General features: G+C 65.1%; 5 protein-coding genes across 10 annotated transcripts; 1 reads left to right on the top strand and 4 right to left on the bottom strand.

The window, feature by feature from the left end:
• The first annotated feature begins 571 nt into the window (after positions 1-571).
• Positions 572-2412, top strand: PSMC3IP (PSMC3 interacting protein). 2 transcript variants are annotated; one of them, XM_079328031.1, is made up of 8 exons: positions 572-749; positions 830-936; positions 1007-1096; positions 1162-1273; positions 1373-1518; positions 1614-1667; positions 1737-1796; positions 1864-2388. In XM_079328031.1, exons 1-8 carry the CDS (start codon positions 719-721, stop codon positions 1921-1923), a joined length of 660 nt encoding a protein of 219 aa, XP_079184157.1. In that variant the 5' UTR covers positions 572-718; the 3' UTR covers positions 1924-2388. The 2 variants fall into 2 exon arrangements, with proteins under 2 accessions (XP_079184157.1, XP_079184156.1); XM_079328030.1 differs by having other exon boundaries at positions 1614-1796; positions 1864-2412.
• A 38-nt stretch (positions 2413-2450) lies between these two features.
• On the bottom strand, positions 2451-6034 carry MLX (MAX dimerization protein MLX). 2 transcript variants are annotated; one of them, XM_079328028.1, is made up of 8 exons: positions 5852-6034; positions 5544-5580; positions 5336-5425; positions 4846-4952; positions 4542-4641; positions 4180-4279; positions 3770-3971; positions 2451-3657 (listed from the first exon to the last, which is right to left on the bottom strand). In XM_079328028.1, exons 1-8 carry the CDS (start codon positions 5894-5896, stop codon positions 3601-3603), a joined length of 738 nt encoding a protein of 245 aa, XP_079184154.1. In that variant the 5' UTR covers positions 5897-6034; the 3' UTR covers positions 2451-3600. The 2 variants fall into 2 exon arrangements, with proteins under 2 accessions (XP_079184154.1, XP_079184153.1); XM_079328027.1 differs by having other exon boundaries at positions 5774-5930.
• An 83-nt stretch (positions 6035-6117) lies between these two features.
• COASY (Coenzyme A synthase) lies at positions 6118-10128 on the bottom strand. Its single transcript, XM_079328020.1, has 9 exons — positions 9465-10128; positions 8945-9159; positions 8698-8829; positions 8310-8499; positions 7903-7967; positions 7045-7129; positions 6831-6928; positions 6596-6742; positions 6118-6363 (listed from the first exon to the last, which is right to left on the bottom strand). The coding sequence occupies exons 1-9, from the start codon at positions 10078-10080 to the stop codon at positions 6319-6321; spliced, it is 1593 nt and encodes a 530-aa protein (XP_079184146.1). The 5' UTR covers positions 10081-10128; the 3' UTR covers positions 6118-6318.
• A 145-nt stretch (positions 10129-10273) lies between these two features.
• HSD17B1 (hydroxysteroid 17-beta dehydrogenase 1) lies at positions 10274-12156 on the bottom strand. 4 transcript variants are annotated; one of them, XM_079328013.1, is made up of 6 exons: positions 11815-12049; positions 11521-11682; positions 11079-11258; positions 10909-11002; positions 10626-10809; positions 10274-10554 (listed from the first exon to the last, which is right to left on the bottom strand). In XM_079328013.1, the coding sequence occupies exons 1-6, from the start codon at positions 11909-11911 to the stop codon at positions 10384-10386; spliced, it is 888 nt and encodes a 295-aa protein (XP_079184139.1). In that variant the 5' UTR covers positions 11912-12049; the 3' UTR covers positions 10274-10383. The 4 variants fall into 4 exon arrangements, with proteins under 4 accessions (XP_079184139.1, XP_079184137.1, XP_079184136.1 ...); XM_079328011.1 differs by having other exon boundaries at positions 11521-12156; XM_079328012.1 differs by having other exon boundaries at positions 10442-10809; positions 11521-12049.
• Positions 12157-12305: 149 nt separating this feature from the next.
• Positions 12306-16117, bottom strand: NAGLU (N-acetyl-alpha-glucosaminidase). The gene is given in 7 exon segments (XM_079327988.1): positions 12306-14162; positions 14375-14631; positions 14790-14875; positions 15042-15188; positions 15299-15446; positions 15568-15883; positions 15886-16117. Coding segments are annotated over 7 exon segments (2274 nt in total). The 5' UTR covers positions 15989-16117; the 3' UTR covers positions 12306-12945.
• Positions 16118-16843: the final 726 nt, after the last annotated feature.

Genomic DNA, 16843 nt, shown 5'->3' with positions numbered 1-16843 from the left:
TTCCTGGAGGAAGGAGGAGGTGGAGCAGGGCTGACAGGGCCGTGGTGTGTCCCCTGGGCCCCTGCTGCCTCCAGCCTTGTGCAGGCAGAGCCCAGCAGTGGGGACCGGACCGGGACAGCAGCCCAGACCACCAGTGACTGAGGAGGTCGCGCCTGCCGCGGTCCTGTGAACAAACCAGCAGCCCCCCGGGGAACCACCCCTCCTCTGCCTGCCGAGCGCCCCCTTTACTTTTCCTAAGCCATAGACCCGGTTCTGATCACCTTTGTGCAGCCAAGAACGTACCTCGTCAGGGACCCCGTTACTGGCTGCTGTTTGTCTGACTGTGCCCATCGCACTGCGTGGGGCGCGCCGGGGCTGAGCGGGGGCGGGGAGGCGGGTTCGGCCGGGAAGGGGCGGTCGGGAACGGCTCGGTCCATACGGGATCGAGCCCCTCCGCTGGCCGCGTCCGGTGCGGCGTGGGGGAGGCGAGGGAGCGTCGGTCCCTGTCGGTGAGTGCCTGCGCCCGCCGGCCCGGCCCCGCTCCCCTCGCACCCCGGGCTGTGCGCGGGTCCCGGTCCCGGGGTGGGATGGGGGGCGGGCCGGTACCGGAGCGCACGCTCCCCCGCCAATCCCGGTGCGCCTCCGCCCCGGCCGCGATTGGCGGGGAGCGGGCGGCGCGCCGGAAGTGCGTGCGCGGCGGCAAACGGGAACGGAGCGGGGCCGGAGCCCGGGCGGCGGGATGAGCAAAGCGCGCGAGGCCGCGGTGGGCGGTGAGTGCGGGAGCACCGGGGGAGCACCGGGCGGCCTCTGCGGCCCCGGGAGGCCGCGCTGACCGGAGCTGGTCCCGCAGGAGGCGCCACCGCCGTCCTGCTGCGGTACCTGCAGGAGCAGAACCGCCCGTACAGCGCCCAGGATGCGTTCGGGAACCTGCAGCGGGAGCACGGGCTGGGCAAGGCGGTGAGCAGGGCCGGGCCGGGCCGGGCTCGGGCGGGACGGAGCCGGGCCCGGCTGACGCCGCGTCCCGCAGGCCGTGGTGAAGGCGCTGGAGCAGCTGGCTCAGCAGGGCCGCGTACGGGAGAAGACCTACGGGAAGCAGAAGATCTACTTCGCTGACCAGGTGAGCCCCGGCCGCCGCCCGCCGGCCCCGCTCGCCCCGCAGCCCTGACCCGCCGCTCCCCGCAGGAGCAGCTCCCGGCCGCCAGCGATGCGGAGCTGCGCGGGCTGGACGGGGAAATCGCGGCGCGCTCGGCCCAGCTGCAGGCGCTGCAGCAGAGCTGCCGGCAGATGGAGGCGGGTGAGTGAGGGTCCCTGGCCGCGGGGTCCCCGAGGGCGCGGGCGGCTCTGCCCTGCTGGCGGGGGGCAGCGCGGCCGGTCATCGGTGCCACCTTCCCAGAGCTGAAGGACTTGAGCAGCTCCATGACAACCCCTGAGATCGCCAAGGAGATCGAGGCACTGAGGAAGGACTGTGCCAGTTGCACGGAGAAACTGGAGAGGATTAAGTCTGCTACCAACCACGTAACTCCAGAGGAAAAAGAGAAGGTGAACAGCCGTTGTGTCTAAACCCGGGATCCTGATCCGGGATCCAGCACTTCCCTCCCCACAGCCCTGCGGGCTCTGACCCGGCGCTGTTGCAGGTGTGCCGGGAGCAGCAGCTGTACCGCCGGGAGTGGCGCCGCAGGAAGCGCATGGTACCGGCCGTGGGGAGGGCGGGAGGGGCGGCCCCGCTCCCGCAGCCCTCACCTGCCCTGTCTCGCCAGGCCACCGAGCTGCTGGATGCCATCCTGGAGGGCTATCCCAAGAGCAAGAAGCAATTCTTTGTAAGTACCGGGGCTGGGCAGTGCCCGTTGGTGCTGAGCCAGACCCTAAGCCTGTTCTGATCTGCAGGAGGAGGTTGGGATAGAGACAGATGAGGACCACGGTGTCGTGCTGCCAGCGACCGTGTGAGGTGCTGGGGGAGCCTTTGTTCTGGGGAGAAGCTGCTCTGGAGCTGCCTCTGAAACTCGGCTGTTGGGTTCTTCTTTTTCTCCTTTTGGAGCGCTGGGGCTTGTCCTGTGTATTTATTTGTTTTAAAATGTTTTGCATTTGGAAGGGTGGTGGGTGTCAGTAACTTGGCACTGGCAGTGGAATGTTGTTTTTTCCTGCCCCCAGTGCACGGAGCTGCCTGGCTGTGGTCTGATGTGGCTGAGGGGGCAGTGCTGCTGTGTGCCTGGTGTTCTGGTAAGGAAAGGGAGCAAAGGACTGTCTGGGCTGCAGAGCTCTGTCCGTGTTCTAGCTGCTTCTGCTGTGTGCCTGAGTGGTCACATGAGAATATGATCCATTAAACAACAGGATTTTGTTCAGCTGCACATCCCTGTGGTGTTTGTCTCTTCAGAGGGTGTCAGGGCAGGGTTTAGGCCTGGAGTGAGGAGGCCAGGAGCCACAGAGGCTGGAATGGACTTCTTGAAAAAACCAGGAACTTGATATCAGAAAAATCGTTAAAACATTGAGCAAAATTTATTTAATTGCTTTCCACGATAGAAAAATACATCACTTTCACGTGTGAGATCTGTAAAATTCCATATCCTCTTCCTAAGGCAGGAGGCAGCACTCCCTCCTCAGTGCTGGAAAAACTGCCTGAAATAAACATTCCCTGGATGTGCCCCTGGAGCAGGAGCACAAACATGGTTATGGGGAACAAACCCTGTTTCTGCAGCACCCTGGTCCCATCACTCTGGACAGTGACCAACCCTCACCCAGGCAGAGCTGTGACCCAAACTGGGCATGGTACAGGATCAAACATGTCCCTGATAGCAGCTGCTTCTACATCTGGCACAGGCAGTGCTTTGGGACCTTTTCAAAATTTACAATAAAAATCAAATTGAGGCCAGTCATGTATGTGTGTGTAGAAGTTCTAAGGAGGAGCACCAATTGCATGTAGCCATACTATGTTACAGCTGCAGAACTTTCCTGTGCAGTACAGCCAGTTTCTGAAAATGAGAGGTTTTCCAGCACTTGCAGGAACTTCCTGTGTTCCTTCCCAAGGACTCATGGCTGCAGCAGCACTTGGGGTTCATCACAGCCCCAGCATGTGCTGCCAGGGCCACAGCTCCCAGCTCTTGATGGGTTCATCCTGCTGCCAGCACTGCCAGACTCCTCTAAAACACAATAGCTGACTCAAAACAGCTGCTCCAGAGGGGCAGGGCACAGCCCAGTGGGTTGGGGAAAAGCAATTCCTACTGCTATACCAGAAACCTATTGTTTTTAGTATGCATTTGTCACATTTCCCCACCCTGGGGAGAGCAGGGCTGTCACAGGGCACAGAATGGAGCTGCTCCGGGATCAGTCCTGCAAGGAGAGTCAGTGGCACAGGCCATGGCACTGCCTGAGCCAGAGACTCTGCTCCCCACCTTCTGCTCCTCACCAGCTTTCCCTCCCCTCCTGCCCAGTCCCTATAAAGATTTGGTGGCACTGAGTGGAGCAGCAGTGTTTGCACAGCCACTGCTGGGCTTCAGAAGGAATACAATAAATAATTCAGAGAACCTTAAAAACAGCCACAAGGGAGAGGACCCAGGTAGTGGCTGGCACCCAGGCCTCTGGGCAGAGGTGCCCTGTCCCCTGGGGCACAGAAGTGGAGCAGGAGGCTCAGTAGAGCTGGCTCTTCACCTTGTGCAGGACCCCGATGACAACATCCCGCAGCGTCTGTGACAGAGAGGGGACACGATCAGTTGGGCTGGGGAGGGACAGCCACCCCTGTGCCACTGTCTCTGCTCCCTCAGCCATGGCACCAGCCCCTCTGCAGCCCTGCATTCACCTGGGGCTTGCAGTGCTCCTCAATCCAGCTGAAGACACACGCTGAGAGCTCCTGAAAACTCGTTACAGAGATTGAAGCATTGAAAGACTGGAACAGGGAGTCCATGATGCCTTGGAAAACATTGAACTTCACCTCGTCAGAGATCTGGTTCTTCCCCTCGTTTGGGTTGTCCTGATGAGCTTTCACAATCTGCTCATAGTTCCTGAAACAAGCACAGCACACCAAGGTCAGCAGCGAGACCTCCACACGACTCTGAGCTGCCACTCCCAGCTCTGAATTCCCACACCCAGCTCCTGCTCCTGGTCCCAAGCTCCAGGCCTGTCCCCAGATGGAAAACCACTGCAGAACCCTGCAAGGAGGTGATGGAACAACACGAGTAGAGGGCATGACCCCAACAGCTCTTCCCTTACACTTTCATGATCTTCAAGGCCATCACATCTTTCCTGAGGGTAGCAACTTCCTCCTCCTGCTTTTTCTTTTCCTTGTGCAGGAACTGGATGTAGTCAATAGCTAAGTGTGAAAACACAGAGTGAGGATTTGGGAGCACACATGGGCCCCCGAGATCCCCATGGGAGGTGCCTGAGCCAGGGCACCACCAGCTCCCACTGACCCAGTTCCCCTGGGGAAGGTGAGTGCAGGTGAGCAGCACCCAAGTTCCCCAGAGCCTCATCACACCAGAAGGTTCTAAGGTGCTGAACTTTGCCCTGCACACCTCTAGGGTGGAGCTCTGGGGATTGATAGCACCTCCTTCCCTCCTGCCCTTGGGACTCACTTTTCTGGAGCACAATGGCCTTGCTCAGCTTCTGTGAGCTGATGGAGAAATCCTGCTGCTCACAGGTGGGGACGATGGCCTGCAAGTCATTGTAGCCTTTCTGCAGGGAAGCAGAGCCACAGAGTGTGGGCTCATCCTGTGAGGCCAGGTCCACACCCAGCTCCCACAGCACACACAGAGCCAGGGCAGCTCTCAGCACACACATGCAGGGAGGGCAGATCCAGCAGCAGACAGAGAAGTGCTGGAAGAGCAGGGAGCAGGCTGGCAGCAGTGCTCCAGCACTGCCTGCTGCCTCCTGCCTCACCTTGATGGCATCTCTGCGCTTCTGCTCAGCCTGGGTGTGTGCCCGGCGGCGCTTGTCCTTGTAGGACTCCTTGTAGGACTCCTGGTGGTAGTCACTGTCCTCGTCATCTGTGGGGACAGAGTGTGGCTGGGGGCACGAGGAAGGGCACAAGACAGCTCAAGGGACCACTACAGCTGCAGCCAGGCCCAGCACAGCCAAAGAAAAAGCCTTCCAAAAAGCCCTGGCAACCCTTTTCCTCTCCTCGGGGAGCTGGGCAGGAGGCAGACGCTAATATCTCCCTTGGGAAGGAGTCAAAACCAGAGTGATTCTCGACTCCAAACCCTGCTGGAAACCACAGAACCCTGATGCCGTTCCCAGGACCTTCCTCCTCCTTCTCCTCAAGACAGGAATCCTGCCCAGCCACGCTCACCCTCGGTGCAGGGCAGACCTGGAGCCCGGCACGTGCCGGATTCCCCAGCAAGCAGAAACGCGAGCAGAGGACAAACCCCACCTGTGTTGGGGACAGAAGAAGCACTGGTGGAGCCGATGCTGTTGGCCCGGGACACTATGCTGCCTTTCCGGGCATTTTCCATGAAGAGTGCTGGAAGAAGAGCGTCCAGGGGTCAGTGCCCAGCGCGGGCTGTGACCGGGCGCAGGGACTGAGGGGTGTCCCGGGGCAGCCGCTGCCACCCGCGGGCGGGCGCGGTCCGGGCACCTACCGGAGTCCAGGCCATTGTCGCCGTAGGCCGCGTCCACCTGCGCGGGGCCGCCGGGCGGAGGAGACACGTCAGCGGGGCCGGGGCGGCGATCGCGGCCCGGAGCCCCGCGCCCGCAGGAGCGCGGCCGGCCCGAGGAGCACCCGCCACCCCCGAGCCTTCGGCCGCCGCCCCTCGCCCCGGCACCGACTCGTGCGCGCTGCCCGCCCTCAAACCCCCAGCCCGGCGCTCACCCTGCCCGGCCGCCATGAGCCCCGTCCCGTCGCCCCCGCGGCACCCGGCGGCCCGGCCCGACCCGATCCCGGCCCCACCTTCCCCCACGAGTCCTCGGCCGCAGCGCCCGGCGGCTCCGCCATCTTCCCCCCGCCAGGTCATGTGACCGCCGGGACACCGGGGCCCTCCGCGCCGCCAGGGGGCGTTCGCGCGCACCGCCCGAGCGCGTGACGTCACGGGGGCGACGTCAGCGCTGCCGCGCGCCCCCGGTGCGGAGCCCAAGACCGGGGATCCCTCAGGGCACCGAGTCCCACACCGAGCCCCGCACGGGAGCGGAGACGGGCACCGGCGCACGGACACGCACTGCAGGAGCAGCCTCTTTACTGTCACCCAGCGGGGCTCAGCCTGCAGGGCTCCCCCTCACCGGGGGACCGCAGGGCGCCCCGGACCCTCGCCGGAGCCGGACGGGGCCGCTGCTCTCGGTCCCACGCTGCTCCGTCCGCCGGCTCATCGTGCGCAGTGGTGGCAGGACACGGATCTCCACGGGGCCGTGCGGGACGGTCCCTCACGGGCTCAGGCGCTGCTGCAGCAGGTCCCAGGCCTTCTGCACCTGCCGGACGGAGAACCGCCCGCGGCCACACCTGAGCCCGCGGGTAAGGCTCGGGGCAGGAGCCTCACAACACAGTCCCACGCCTCTACCTTTCCGGCTGAATTTACATCCCCAAATTCACCCCTCTGCGGCAGCCTGGATGGTGAACAGACATCAGGCACAGCACGGAGCCCTTCGGTTCCTGTCACAATCACCCAGAGCACCCCCGGCGCTGCAGCAGCCCCAGGCTCACCTGCTGGCGGGTGATGTCTGGCTCCCAGAGGGTGCAGAGCACCACCTGGGACTGCTCCACCCGCTGCTTGTTGGTCATCTGGCTCTGCAGCCGCTGCCGAGCAGCCTCCTCAGTCAGCCCATCCCTGGCCACAATGCGCCTCACAGCCTGGCAGGGACACAGGGACGCTCAGGAGCTCGGGGGGAGGCTGAGGATCAGCCCCAGCAGCGAGTGAGGGGCCTGGGGCATTGCCCACCTCCTCCTCCGGGATGATGGCTGTCCACACCTCATGGACCATGTGCTGCCAGCCAGCTTCCAGCAGCACGGCAGCATCCAGCACACACACGGCTTTCCCTAAGGAACAAGGGAATTCCTCAGTGCCCAGCCATGGATGGCAGCAGCCAGGCTCAGTCCCACCTTCCTGCAGTGCAGACTCAGCTTCACTGCTGAGCTGAGGCTGCCCCCCTTACCTTGAGCATCAGCCTCCCTGACTCTCTCCTTGGCCATCTGGGCTATTTTGGGCCACACAATGTCAGTCAGGCTCTTGAGCCGCTCCTGGAAAGGAGCACAGTGGGATTTGAGATTCAGTCCCGTGCCCTCAGAATCCCTGTGTAACCAGCCAGGAGAGTGGGGGTGTCAGCAGTCAGGGGACACCCAGGAAAGACCCACTGAAGCTGGGGAGGTGGGTCCAACCCATTGCCAATACCAGAAAGGAAAGTTTTCACTCTGGCCAGGGGCTCCCATTCCTGCTGACAGGGTCAGTGTGCTTTTTCCTATTATTTTCCTTGCCCTGCCATTAGGGCCCTGCTATTAGCAGAGATCTCAGTCTCTGCTGTGAGAGGTGTTTTGCTTCACAGCACAGCAGGTTCTCTGTGCAGCAGGTCCCACAGAAGACCTGTCCATCCAGAAAGCCTCTTGAGCTGCCTCCACCTTGGCCTGGGGCAGCAGCAGAGCAACAGGCTAAGCACCTGTAAAGGCCAGGTGCCACTGAGCCCCCCTGGGTACAAGGGGCAGAGACCACTGGCTGTGTTTGTCAGGTCTGCTCTGAGTTGGGTGAAGGAAAAGCAGGTTTAGAGGAGATTGAGATGGCAACACAACAGGGACAGGGATGGGGACAGGGAGGCAGCAGCAGCTGCAGGGCAAGAGCAATGTATGCAGCACAGCTGCTGATTCAGCTGCAGAGATGTGATTGGTCCCATCCTGTCCCCACGCCACTGTCAGAAAATACAGCCAGGAAAGTGTCATTATTTCAAAGGACTAAAAACCCCTGGCACAAGAGAACAGCCCCCACTCACAGCATTAAGTATTTACAATAAACCTGCTTTTACCTGGTTTCCAAACACTTTTGCCCCAAGGACTTTCCTGTTAATCGTTCCATCTTTGTTCAGGATCTCTGCAAGGCAGAAGCACAACAGGTTTGGGAAGGACAACTCCCATCCCTGTGGCAAGCCTGGGTTGGGGAAAGGGCTTTGGCACAGGGCTCTCAATAGCAGGCAGGAAAGGGCCTGTAACACCTAACCTGGCAGCTGTTCCCCTGATTCCTGAAAAGGAACAGGGAAGATTTTTTTCCAGGCAAACAGCAACCTCATTCATTGTTCCCCACCACCACCTCTGACATGGGACACACAACACCTGGGGAGCCCAAAACCCATGGGGGTGCAGGGGGGCACAGGCCAGGGCTCTCTGGGATGCTGGGACACCCCTCCCTCCCCCCTGTAGCCTCCAGTGACTCTACCTGCCCCAAAAGCTGCCACCACTGGCTCGTAGGCCGGGCCACCAGGGACATAGACGGCGTGGCCCAGCTTGTCGGCGTCGATGATGAACGCGCCCAGCTGCCCCAGCAGTTTGGCAATGGAGGTTTTCCCACTCCCAGTTCCCCCAGTCAGGCCAATCACGTATGGGCGCAGTGGCAGAGCTGGGTCTTGCTAAGGGAAAGAGGAAAGCCGTGGCAGCAGATGGAGAACTGGGCTTTGCTGGAGAAGGAACCTGACACCCCAGCCTGGAGATGGCCGTGAAAGGCCTGCAGAGCAGCAGGCAGCCTTTCCAAACTCTTTACTCCTGAGACTCCCACCCCTCCTCCTGGGCACTCCCACTGCAGCTGTGGCTCTGCAGGCCCCCCTCACCCGTGGGGGCTGCAGCAGTGTCCCCAGCAGCCTCTGCCGGAGGCTGGAGGAGCTGATCTTCTCCTCCTCATTCTGACTGCGGACAGGGTCCTTCATCAATTGGATTTCATGGAGAGTCAGCTCGGGGAGTCCCTGATGAGAGAAGGGAGCCCCCAAGGGCCATCAGACCAGATTTGTCCCTAGGCAGTATCAGGCAGGGTGAGAGGGGAGGCAGGGGTAGCCCAACCGGCTCCAGTGTGGGAATTACGTTTTCAAGTCTCTTCCTGTTCACGGCCTCCCCTCCCCGGCGGGTCTCCTCGCTGACCACCAGGCACTGCAGGTCGGGGTCTGTGATTGAGGGGCCGAAGGGGTCGGCCAGAGGCACGATGTCGTAGCACAGTGAGGGCTTCACATCCTCCAAGAACTCGCGCAGCTTTGCAGCCCGCAGCTCGTACGGCTCGATCAGCTCCGGCAGGACCTTGTCTGCCGGGTGCCAGGAAGGCGGAGAAGCACAAGAGTGACGGAAAAGCAAGACCAAGAGATGGGAGAAAACACCCGGCTGGGACTTTGAACTCTGCCTCCCCCTCCCCTGGCCCTCGCTGCAACTCGCTGGTTGTGAGCAGGACACCAGGTCCCCACCGGATCCCCACTGACGCTCTGCCTGGATGGCACCGCCTTGGGTGGGTGGCTGCCAGGATTTCACTTGTTACTGGGCCCCCAGACTAGTGCCCTGCCCCGGGCAGCACCGGGCTCGTCCCCGCGCAGCGCCACGGCCGCCCCGGACTCACGGCGGAGCAGGTCTCCGTCGGCCACCCCGGCCAGGAGCCGCCGCCGGGCCACGAGGCAGCAGGCGCTGAGCAGGAGCCGGTGGGCGCCGTGCAGCCGGTCGAAGGTGCCGCCAACCGCCACGTCCGAGAATTCGGGGAGGGTCCCGCCAGGATCCTGCCCGGGGTCCCCCTCGGGATCGTCCCCGGCGTCCCCCGCCGTGTCCTCGCCCAGCAGCAGCGCGGGCAGGCTCGGCGGGCAGCCGTACACAGCCGCGGCCAGGCGCTGCAGCCCGAGCTGCACCGGCTCCGGCGGCCCCGGCGCCTCGGCGGCGGCCGCCAGCAGGACGCGGGGCTGCCGCGCCAGGCGGCGGCCGGGCCCGAGCAGGACGCGCAGGTCCAGCCCCCGCCGCGCCGCCGCCGCCGTGTACAGCGCGGCCAGAGCCCGCAGCAGCGCGGGGCCCGCGGGCGGAGCGGCGGGACCGGCGGCGGGGCCGCCCAGCCGCAGCCCCGGCTGCAGATGCACGTACAGCGGCCCCGCCACCAGCCCCGCCGCCGCCGCCACCAGCCCCGCCGCCCGCCGGGGCAGCGCGGGCAGCGGCGCCGTCAGCACCAGCAGCCCCGAGGCGAAGGGCGGCATTGCCCCGCCGGAAGCGCCGCCGACCGGAACGGGGACGGGAACGGCACCGGAACAGCACCGCCTCCCGGGCAGCCCCGCCGCGGGCGGGAGGAGCGCCCGGCTCCGCCCGCGTGGGGAGGAGACCGGCAGAACCGGTCGCAGTGCGGGCGGAACGAGTCCGGGGACGTGAGAGGGACGGACGGAGCGGGAACCGTGCGGCTGCAAAGGGCTTTATTGGGGACACGGCGGCACCGAGCACGCGAGCGAGCCCGGGCCCGGCTGGGGGCTGGCGCGGCAGCGGTCCCGGTGTTGCGGTGGCTCCGCTCAGGGCTGCTCCCCGCCGGCCTCGCTGCCGCCGAACACGAAGTCGTGCATGGCGCGGACGTACGCGGAGCCGTCGGGGCTGCTCAGCCGCAGGCGCCAGAGCGGGGCCAGGAGCTGGGTGCTGGCGCAGCGAAGGGGCGGGCAGGGGCTGCCGATGGCGTCCAGGAACACCTGGCAGCGCAGACGGGTCAGAACCGTGTCCGGCACGGCCGCCCCGCCAGCCCCGGCCCGCGGTGACTGACCGGCAGGACCTCCTCCACCTCCTGCGCCGCGTCGCGGAAGATGCTCTGGCAGTGCCCCAGGTACCGGCGGTACAGCCCCTGGGTCTCGGCGTCCAGGCGCCGCATCTCGATGCCCTCGGGGTCGGGGCGCTGCAGGTTGGCCTGGAAGCTGGTGTGGACGGGCCCGCACTCCACCAGGGTCAGGCTGCGGGAGAGAGCTCATGAGCTGCCACCGTGCCCCCGCCCTGGCATTCCCCCCATCCCGGCGGGCAGGATCCACCCCCGCGGCATCAGCGGCACTCACTGGATGTTGAAGGGGCGCAGGACGATGGCCAGACTCTCGCACAGCCCCTCCACTGCAAACTTGCTGGCACAGTACACAGCATTGAAGGGCAGCCCTGGGGCAGAGCCGCACCCTGAGCACCAGAACTCTTCCCCACGGCTCCCTGTGCCACAGGGCGCTGGGGGTCCCACCTTGCAGCCCCCCAATGCTGCTGGAGACAATGATCCGCCCGGCCCTGCGGCTCTTCATGGCAGGCAGGAACGCCTGGATGGTGCGGACAGCCCCGAACAGGTTCACATCAAAGAGAGTTTTCATGGCTTGGTCGGAGCAGGTCTCCAGCGGTCCCATCAGTCCCACCCCTGCATTGCAGACTGCCAGGCATGGTGCCATCAGCTGGGCACAGAGCAGGCAGCCAGTGCCTGTAACCCCACACACCTCTGAATGCCAGAAGGCAGAAACAGGGGGGCCTCTCCCTGTTGATGGGCCCTTGGCACCCCCAAATCCACGTTCTGTCCCACTGCCTGTACCTCCTGTGATTTGTCATCTGCTCCCAGTGTCCTGGGGAGGGTTGTGACCCCTGGGAGGTCCCCTCAGCCACTCCAGAAACACTGGGGAACCCAGGAAGAGCCATACCCAGCACATCCAGCCGCTGTCCCTGCACCCGCTGTGCAGCAGCTGCCAGCGAGCAGGGGTCAGTGACATCCAGCTGCAGGACCTCCAGCGTGTCAGGGCAGTGGCCCCCCAGGCGCTGCAGCAGCCGCTCACCCTTGGCCAGGTCACGCATGGTGGCATAAACTGGGGAGAGAGTGTGGCCGTGGGCAGCAGTGCCACCGAGCTCCACAGCCAGCACCAACCCCAGCCCACCCCCAGGCTCTGCCTGGCCCAGCCCAGGGACCACCGGGGACCCCCTGGGGCATCCCCCTTTACCTTGGAATCTGCGAGTGGCATCAGCTGCCAGGCGTGCAGCCAGCCCCAGGCCGATGCCCGAGGAGCAGCCTGTGATCAGCACTGTGGTTCTCTCCATGCCTGGCACTGCTGCCCAACGGGCCCATGCTGTTTAAGAGGGCTGGGAAGGGGGTCCCCCCGCCCCACACCACCATGTTGTGTCTGCTGCCTTATCTCAAGGCCCTTCCACCCACCTCCCTGCACATGCCTGGGGCTCTCTGTGCCTTGATCCTCATGCAGGTGCTGTGATAAAGACTCCATCGAGCCAGGACCTCCCTGCTGGAGGAGGCTCTGGGGCACAAGGGGAGCTGCAGCCCCAGGGCTCTGCCCCAGCTGTACTTTGCTGAGCCAGGCATCCTGGCTGCCAGCACACGTCTGGCAGGGTGTTCCTGCTATGCAGGCTCAGGGCTGAGGTGCTTCTCTGCCCCCATGTTCCACACCATCCTGTGCTAGCAAAAGGAGTTGGACACACATGGGAGAAAAGAGTCTGTATTTGCTCCATAGCTGGGCTCTGTCCAAGCCCAGACTGTGGAAAAGGCCTCAAAAACTCCGCTCCAGCAACACTGCAGGCAAAGCTGCAAAGTCTTTTATGATACAAAAGGCACCAAATGTGGGCAGGGCCGTACAGTGCCAAGTCCTCACAGGCACTGGGGTCCAACGTTGCTGTGCTCCTCTGCCCACTGCCATCTCCCTCTCTGATTCTCCCCCATCACTATCCCTGCTAGCCAGCCAAGGTCCCACAGCAGGGACACATTTGTCCTGTCCCTCTGCAGTGTCCCACCAAGCTTCCAGCTGAGGGCACTGGGGCAGCCCAGATTTCCTGGAACAGGCTCAGGGCAGCTAGGCAGAGCTGAGCACAAAGCATGGTGCAGAATGGGACCCTGGGGCACAACCTGGCCCCCATCCATCTGCCAGCCCCTTTCCATGTGCCAGTCCCTCGTGGGGCACATCCTGCCCATGCAGGGGAAGGAGTGGATCCAGGCTGCCTGAGGGCCACCAGGGCTCTGTGCCCCTCTTCCAGGAGACAGCCATCAGGCCATGAGCCTGGATAGGGGAGGGTGCAGGGGCTCTGCCCACCCTCTCTGGGGGAGGCTCTGGAGGCAGAACCCAAAGTCACGCAGGCCCAGCCAAGCTGCGCCGCAGGGCACTGGGGTAGTACTTGAGGAACAGCTTCCTGGAGATCTCCATGGTATCCCCAGTTGGCACAGCTGGGTAGCGCTTCTTGTTGTAGATGAAGCCTCTCTCCACTTGGAAGACAGCCTGGTTGAACTGGTCCTGGTGGAAGGGGCGGCCTGAGTTGAGGCTCTCCACCAGCGTAGAGACGAAGAGGCTCCAGCGCACAGTGTAGTAATCCAGCACCAGCCCCCCCAGCTGCTTGTTGGCATAGTCCAGAATGTTCCCGCTGGGCCCCCAGAGCGTCACCTGGTTCCGGGCATTCAGCTCGTACTGCTCAGCCTCCCGGTCGCTGGTGGCCGTGGCACGGGCGCTCTCCAGCCAGCGGCCGAGGAGGAAGAGGCTGTGGCTGGACAGGAGGCTGTCCAGCTCTGGCAGCAGGTCGTACACCAGCACGCCACCGGCCGTCAGCAGCTCCGGCAGCGCGTGGCTCTGGAAGGCCTGGCGGATGCTCAGGTAGTAGTCACTGACCAGCTGCTGGGCTGCCTGCCGGGTCACGTCCACCAGGTCGTAGAGGAAGGTGGGGCTGGAGCCCAGCTGGGCGCCAGCGCTCAGCAGCAGGCGCCAGGCCTCGTACACGTCGCTGGCGTTGTACCAGAGCTCCGTGTCCATGCGCAGCGAGGGCCGGCGCACCAGGGGGCTGCGGTTGTGGTTGACGCAGACGCCGGTGCAGTTGTAGACGCTGCGGAGGAGCAGGCGCCAGGCGCCGGCTGCCGCGGCGCTCGGGGCGCCGTAGCGGCGCTCGGCGTAGCGGGTCACCCAGCCGGGCAGGTCGAGGGGCTCCTGACGCCAGCCCAGCTCGTTCATCAGCTCGTACACCATGTCGTTCTGCTCAATGCCCTCGGGCACCAGCCCCGTGCCCACCATGGTGGAGTTGGGGAAGCGCCGAGCTGCGAAGGGGCCGTGGTTGATTGCCTCCACGGTGCCAAAGAGGCCGTGGTTGCCCCCGAAGTTGTGCAACATGCACCAGATGAAAGGTTGTCCATAGAAGGACTCTGTCCACTGGTAGACGGGCTTGGACTCAGCAAAGAGGTCAAGGACAATCATCCTGCCAAGGGGCACTCCATGCAGCAGGGCCCGCACCTGTGCTGGCTGCCAGAAGTCAGGCTGATGCTGGAAGAGCCAGCCCTGCATCAGCCACAGCGCCTTGGGGTCAGCTGGGGACAGAAGAGCACCGCATGAGATCCTCTCCAGGTGGGGCCCACAGGTGTCTCATGAGGCCCTGGGGCCACCAGCCACCCCTCAAAGGGGTTCTGGTGGTCTGACACCAATGGGTTCTGTACTTGCATGGGGCCCAGAGCCACCTCCCCCAGCCCCTGCTCTCCCGTCTGGACCCCAGTGGCCAGGCCAGCACCACACAGTGACCCACCTCCTGTCATGGACCTGAAAACAGCATTGCTGACTCTGGACAGATAGGCAGGGTCAGAGGAGAGGGGGGTCATCTCGTTGAAGGTGTCTGCACTATAAACATGGTCTGTGCCAAACTCCTTGATCAGCTCCTTCAGGAAGAGGGTCCCGATCACCTGGAACATGGGGTCCTCTGGGTCCAGCAGGTAGATGCATGAGTAGGTGCAGTCAAAGTGGCTCCAGCGCCCCAGGCGAGTGGCATTCACGTGTGGGAAGACCCTGCACCAGAGGGCAGGGATCAGAAGACCAGGGCAGGACCACTGTGCCCGTGCAGGAACACGGCAGCCTCCCGGGGAAGCAGCAGTGGGAGGTGCTGCCAGAGGTGAGAGCCCGGGAAGGGCCCAGGGCTGAGCCCCCGGGGCAGGGACTGCTCCTACCGAAGGATGCCCTGCGGCACGTGGCCCGCGAATGCCGGCAGCACCGTGGTCATCCCCAGCGAGCGCATCCGCTCCACGATCCGGTACTGGGAGAGAGAAGGAGGGAGGGAGCAGAAGGAGAGAAGCCCCCACATTCCCGCGAGGGGACCCCGGGTTCTTCTACAGCTCGGGGCGCGGTGGGGGGCTCCCCGAGGCTTCCCTCGGAGCCTCGGCCGGGAGGATCAGGGGGTGACAGGGGTTTGACCCCGGTACCTGCAGGTAGAGCTGCTTGAAGTGCCAGGCGGGCGGCAGCGGCCCGGCCCAGCGGCGGAGGTTGCCCATCCTGTTCCAGGCCAGGAACGCGGGGCCCGTGAAGTACTTGTCGATCTCCGACTGGTTCAGCCCCAGATTACGGTAAACCTGTGCCGGCCGCCGGGGGTCAGCCGCTCCCAAGGCTCCCGATTCCAGAGGTCGCGCCACCGCCGCCCTGCCGGTCCCGGTCCCCGCCGCCCCTCGGCCCCGGTCCTTACCCGCTGCCAGACCGCCTCCTGCCCCGCGAAAGCCGGTGCCAGGTTGATGCCGCTCAGCGCCATCCAGTCGATCTCCCGCTCCCAGCGCGCCCAGTCCCACCAGACGAAGGAGTAGCTCTGGGCGCAGACGTTCTGGTAGTAGCGGTACCTGCGGGAGCGGCGGAGGCTGCGCCCGGGCCCCCCGCGCCCCCCGGGCCCCCCGTTACATAACAGCGCCTTGTCCCGCGCTAACGAGGCGTGAGCGGCGCCCGGCCCCGCGTCCCCGTTACCTGCCGGGAGCGGCGGCGCGGATCTCGTCCCGCAGCCGCGGCAGCGGGTCGGGCAGGCGGAGCTGCGCCCCGGACCACGACAGATGGCAGCCGCAGAAGTCCCGCAGGTAGCGATAGAGGCCGGCGGCAGCCGCCACGCCGCTGGAGCCCGTTACGGCCACGGCCACGGCGGCGCCGGGAGGCGACCACAGCCGGTAGGTGTCAGGCCCGCCAGCCGCCAGCGCCGGGTCCACGGACAGCGACACGGCGGCCGCCCGAGGGCCGAGCAGGCGCCGCGCCAGCGCCCGCACCGCCTCCTCCTGCCGCGCGTCCCCGCCCGCGCCGCCGTCGCCGCCAGCAGCATTAGAAACGGCAGCGCCAGCCCCGGTCCCGGACCCAGTCCCGGTTCGGGTCCCGGTTCCGGTCCCCGCCGCACCGCCATCGCCGCCGCCTGCCCCTGCGCCGGCCCCGCCTCTCCCGGTACCGGCCCGCCCGCCGCCGGTCCCGCCTCTCACGACCCCGGGGCGCTGGGCGGTGCCGGCGGCGGGGGCGGGCCTGACCTGTTACCGGCCGGGAGCGGAGCGGGGCTGGACCCCTTGGAGCCGGGATGTCCCGGGCCGGCTGGGGACAGGCGCTCCCTCAGCCCCGGGGCCACTGCGGCCCCTTCCCCGCCCGCTCCGGGTGCCCGAGCAGGGACCGGGTTTGCAGCTCCTGCCCGGGGCAGCGGCACCGCCGGGGCTCCGCGCTATTTCCAGTCTCGCCTTTTCCACCCGTGACAGTTCCGCACCACCGGGACAACCGGGCCGCGGTGGCCCCGCCCATCCATCAGCGCCGGGGCTCCGGCAGTGCCCGGGACCCGCTCCGGCCGGCCGGGGGCGCTGCGAGACCGGGCAGAGTCCCGGCAGCCGCGGCAGCGCCCGGAGCGGCTGCGGCCCCGCCCGGGAACGGGACCGGGACCGGGACCGGGATGCCCGGGTCTCTCAGCTGCAGGGGAGTTCTCAGACACTTCCAGGACAGAACCCGGCTGCGGGCGGCCCGCAGGAACTCGAGGCTCCCCAGTGCAGCCTACGGGGGGAATCAGGGTCTCCTGCCAGCAGCAGGGCTGCGCCTGTCACCCCAGAGCCATGGAAACGGACAGAAATGTTGTGATTGCACGGGAGAATGGCGAAAGAGAACATTCCCCGGCCCGCTAGTACCTACGGCTGCAGGAGAAGCACCCCCGCACCGGCGGGGAGTCGCTCCTCGTCCAAGAGGTGCGGGAGGCTGGGGCCGCAGTTCAGCACGGCTCCTCGCCCTC

This window comes from Erithacus rubecula (assembly GCF_903797595.1).
Source record: "Erithacus rubecula genome assembly, chromosome: 27".
NCBI lineage: Eukaryota > Metazoa > Chordata > Aves > Passeriformes > Muscicapidae > Erithacus > Erithacus rubecula.
The sequence above is the reverse complement of the archived record's forward strand: the minus strand, read 5'-3'. Positions and strand labels throughout refer to the sequence as shown.

What these genes read in the sequence shown, in the direction of transcription:
- HSD17B1 (XM_079328010.1), bottom strand. Translation starts at nt 11,911, where the DNA reads ATGGAGAGAACCACAGTGCTGATCACAGGCTGCTCCTCGGGCATCGGC. An exon ending in ACAGCGGCTGGATGTGCTGG is followed by an intron (nt 11,259 to 11,520) that starts GTATGGCTCTTC and finishes CATGCCTGGCAG; the next exon opens with TCTGCAATGCAGGGGTGGGA.
- PSMC3IP (XM_079328030.1), top strand. Translation starts at nt 719, where the DNA reads ATGAGCAAAGCGCGCGAGGCCGCGGTGGGCG. An exon ending in GCGCGAGGCCGCGGTGGGCG is followed by an intron (nt 750 to 829) that starts GTGAGTGCGGGA and finishes CTGGTCCCGCAG; the next exon opens with GAGGCGCCACCGCCGTCCTG. An exon ending in AGCACGGGCTGGGCAAGGCG is followed by an intron (nt 937 to 1,006) that starts GTGAGCAGGGCC and finishes CGCGTCCCGCAG; the next exon opens with GCCGTGGTGAAGGCGCTGGA.
- MLX (XM_079328027.1), bottom strand. Translation starts at nt 5,896, where the DNA reads ATGGCGGAGCCGCCGGGCGCTGCGGCCGAGGACTCGTGGGGGAAGGTG. An exon ending in AGCGCAGAGATGCCATCAAG is followed by an intron (nt 4,642 to 4,845) that starts GTGAGGCAGGAG and finishes GCTTCCCTGCAG; the next exon opens with AAAGGCTACAATGACTTGCA. An exon ending in AGGAGCACTGCAAGCCCCAG is followed by an intron (nt 3,658 to 3,769) that starts GTGAATGCAGGG and finishes TCTCTGTCACAG; the next exon opens with ACGCTGCGGGATGTTGTCAT.
- COASY (XM_079328020.1), bottom strand. Translation starts at nt 10,080, where the DNA reads ATGCCGCCCTTCGCCTCGGGGCTGCTGGTGCTGACGGCGCCGCTGCCC. An exon ending in CAGGGAGGCTGATGCTCAAG is followed by an intron (nt 6,929 to 7,044) that starts GTAAGGGGGGCA and finishes CTTGTTCCTTAG; the next exon opens with GGAAAGCCGTGTGTGTGCTG. An exon ending in CCATCATCCCGGAGGAGGAG is followed by an intron (nt 6,743 to 6,830) that starts GTGGGCAATGCC and finishes TGTCCCTGCCAG; the next exon opens with GCTGTGAGGCGCATTGTGGC.